This window comes from Pipra filicauda, unplaced genomic scaffold (genome assembly GCF_003945595.2).
Source record: "Pipra filicauda isolate LSUMZ 115617 unplaced genomic scaffold, ASM394559v2 scaffold967_size61705_pilon, whole genome shotgun sequence".
Classification (NCBI taxonomy): Eukaryota; Metazoa; Chordata; class Aves; order Passeriformes; family Pipridae; genus Pipra; species Pipra filicauda.
In genome coordinates this window covers 33,224-36,749 of record NW_024105161.1, presented here as the reverse complement: position 1 = coordinate 36,749, position 3,526 = coordinate 33,224, and the positions used below count along the sequence as shown (strand labels likewise).

At 50.7% G+C, this 3,526-nt stretch overlaps 1 protein-coding gene across 1 annotated transcript; it reads left to right on the top strand.

The window, feature by feature from the left end:
• HOXC5 (homeobox C5) lies at window positions 1-1,704 on the top strand. The gene is made up of 2 exons (XM_027718207.1): window positions 1-433; window positions 1,490-1,704. The coding sequence occupies exons 1-2, from the start codon at window positions 1-3 to the stop codon at window positions 1,702-1,704; spliced, it is 648 nt and encodes a 215-aa protein (XP_027574008.1).
• Window positions 1,705-3,526: the final 1,822 nt, after the last annotated feature.

The window sequence follows — 3,526 nt, the reverse complement described above, 5'->3', positions numbered from 1 at the left end:
ATGAGTTCTTACGTCGCCAACTCGTTTTACAAGCCAAGTCCCCCCGTTGCTGCCTATTCCATGCAAAGTTATGGAAATTATGGAAGTGTCGGCGAGGTCGAGCCGCCCCGGTACCGCTCGGAGCTGAGCGGCCCCCTCCCCTCCCCGGGCGGCTCGGCCATGGCGGGGACCCCCCGAGCCGCCCCCGAGCGCCCGCCGTGCCCGGCGCTGGGGCCCGCGGGGCATCCCGTGGGCAGAGAGGAGCGCCCGGCGGGCCGAAAGCCCGGGATTTACGGTGCCAGGAGCGGGAACGCGCCGCTGGAGGAGCGAGCCCGGAGCGCGGCGGAAATCAAAGCCGAGCCCGCGCAAGCGGCGCAGCAAGGAGGACCCCAAGTGCAGCAGCAACAGCCGCCGCAAATTTACCCCTGGATGACCAAACTGCACATGAGCCATGGTAAAAAAACAACTTTTCGCTTCTCCGTTTTTTTTTTTTTTTTCTTTTGTTTGGCGGATTTTTTTTTTTTCCTCCCTCCCCCAACTGTTTTTCCCCCCTTTTTTTTTTCCCCACGTTTTTTCTCCCCCGCTTTTTTTTTTTCCCCACTTTTTTCCCCCCACCTTTTTTTTTCCCACCTTTTTTCCCCCCACTTTTTTCCCCCACCTTTTTTTTCCCACCTTTTTTTTCCCTCCACCTTTTTTCCCTCCACCTTTTTTTCCCTCCACCTTTTTCCCCCCTTTTTTTCCCCCTTTTTTTTTTTTTTTTTTTTTTGCCTTGGGTTTTTATAGGCCATACGGGGCAAATAATAAAAAACCTGAGGTCGTAAATTTTACGACTAAGGCATCAATTGCTCGTAAAACTGTCCACTAAAAGGCTTAGAGGCTATATACGCCCAAATTTATGACGGCATAATTGGATCATAGAAACAAAACGTGTATAAAAGGTAATATTCCATTTTTTTGGGGAAGGGGGGGGTTAAAAATAACTTGAAATACACATGTTCTTTGAGGGTGAGCCGGGGGAAAAAAAAGAAAAAGAGGAAAGAAAAGACACCAGAGGCGAAGGTGGAGGGAAAACCTGGAGAGATTTTCCCCCCTCCGCCTTCCCAGGGCTGAGAGGAGGGGGGGAAATAATAAAAAGGACAAGATTCCCCCCCCCCCGAAAAGATCTTTGCCTGCTTTGTACACTTCCTTCTTGTCCGAGAGGGAACAGGTTCACTCCTGGCTCATCTCCGTGGGTTTGATCCGCGCTTTAGGAGGGGAGGAAGGGGGGACTCGGGGGCCGAAGGTCTTGGGGAGTGAAGGATTTGAGGCTCCTTCGCTCCCCGCGTGCCCAAAGCCCCGGGAAACTTCTGTACCTTCGAGATTTTGTGACGGGTTATATTGTTCAAAAGAGAAAGATAGCGATGGCAATAATACCAATAAAACAAGTCCAAATCCCTCCAGAACTGCTTCGGCTTTTCGTGCCGTGTCCCTTCCCTCTTTATTTGAATTTATTTTCTTTCCCCCCCTCCAGAGACGGATGGGAAACGCTCCCGAACCAGCTACACCCGCTACCAAACTCTGGAACTAGAGAAAGAATTTCATTTTAACAGATACCTGACGCGGCGGAGGCGCATTGAGATCGCCAACAACCTCTGCCTGAACGAGAGACAAATCAAAATCTGGTTTCAAAACCGGAGGATGAAGTGGAAGAAAGATTCCAAGTTGAAAAGCAAAGAGGCTCTTTAGGTGGGATTGCAGGAGGTCTGGGGGGGGCTTCCCCTGCTTTTTTTTTGGGTTGTTTTTAATGATTATTAATATTATTATCATTATTATTTTTTTAATTTGTATTTTCCATCGTTTCTGGCGGAAGCGACCTTGAGGAAACTTGGATTTTGGGGTGGGCAGGGAGGGAGCTGCTGGATGGACTCTGGTCCGTACCCTTCACAAATCCCTCAGACAAAGGAAATCTCTTATTAATATGCAAAAAGGAGAGGAAAAAAAAAACACCTCCTCAACAAACCGACAACCCCGTTTGTGTTCGCGCAGAAATTTCGTGTCTCTGTCCTTGGGTTGTTACGAAGTGTCCGAACCTGTGCGCTCTTTGGGGGGAAAACCATCCAACCGAACAAAAAGCAGGGCGAAAAAAAAAGGCTTAAAAAAAACCCCAAACCAAACAACACCGGGTCGCGGCACCTCTAAAAACCGCGATATTCCCAGGAAAAGCGTGAAAAAGGGCCGGTGAAGAAGGAGGAGAGGGGGAGAGAAAAAAAGGGAAATAAAGTGGGGGGAATAAAAAAAAAGGCGCCCCAAAGGCACTAAGTTTGGTGAAGCCTCAGCCTGGCGCTCTGCTCCTGAGGGGAGCCGGGAATTGCTGCTCTGCTTGGCTGGAATCGCCCCGGGAAGATGCTCTGGCGCCCAAGGGGGGAAATGTTGCCCCTCTCTGGCGTTCGGCACCCTAAAAACCCCAAACGCGCCCTAAAAACCCCCGGCGAGGGGTCGGAGTGGCCTCGGGGGGGGGGGATATTTGGAGATTTTCATGTTTCGCTGCGTAATTTTATTATTATTCGCGTATAAAAGAGGCCGGGGGGAGGGGAGGGGGGGGGAGGGCGGCGAACACCCCGTTTTTCGCGCGAATCCTCCGATCAATTTTGGGTTTTTCTGGGGGGGGGGGGTGGTTAGGAAAGTGCAGCTCGGGAGGGGGAGGGGGAGGGAGAAACCACCTCTGGGCTCGATATCACTGTGTATTTATTTGTCGCGTAACTGTGGATCTGCTAAATGCTCGATTATCTATTAAAGGCAGCCGAGGCGAACCCCCTTTTGTACATCTCTGTCTAAATTCGGTCCCCGGCAGTAAATTCTTTCATTTCTCCCCCCCCTTTTTCCCCCAGCGGTGCCCTCGGTGTATTTATTTATTAGTTGTCGTTTCAGCCGCCAAAAGGGCCGATGAAACTTCTATTTTGTCACATGGAATAAACAGGAAAATGCACCCAAAGTTGGCGGATATTCCTGTGCTCCTTCCCCGCCTTCGGAGCAGCTCCTGCTCCTCTCGCTACTTTGGCGAAGTATTGATTTATTGGAACGCACTGCTCTTTATTTATGTTCTTAAAAAGCAGGTTTCGGGAGGGAGGAAAGGGATGATCTTAGAGCATCCTTCCCCCTAACCCCTGGAAAAGGTACGTGCTGCTTTTCCTATTTCCCAGAGAATGGAAAAAGAGGGGAAAAGGGCTTTTTTTCTTAAAATTTGGTGCCGCAGCTCTGGCTGGGCCCTGAGGAAGGTGAGCTGCTCCCTGGGCCAGTTCGGACTTTTTAATCTTTATTCCTCTCAGGCTTTTCATTCCAGGCTGGTGTCCTCGCCTGGCAGATGGCATTTTAATAGGAATATGGGATTAAAATTACCTTCTCTCTCTCTCTCTCTCTGTTTCTCTCTCCTCCCCCCTCCCGTCTCCCCAACGTATACTCGGGATAAAATGATTTTTGCCCCCAAAATCTCGCGGCCGTCGCCTCTCGCTGCAGGTCGGACGCGGGAAGGAGGTCCCAGTGCCCGACTGGAGGTGACTGGGATGGGGAT

Bases quoted from the DNA above. Each gene is read 5' to 3' on its own strand.
- HOXC5 (XM_027718207.1), top strand. From the start codon at position 1: ATGAGTTCTTACGTCGCCAACTCGTTTTACAAGCCAAGTCCCCCCGTT. The intron at 434-1,489 runs GTAAAAAAACAA...CCCCCCCTCCAG, and splicing joins CAAACTGCACATGAGCCATG to AGACGGATGGGAAACGCTCC.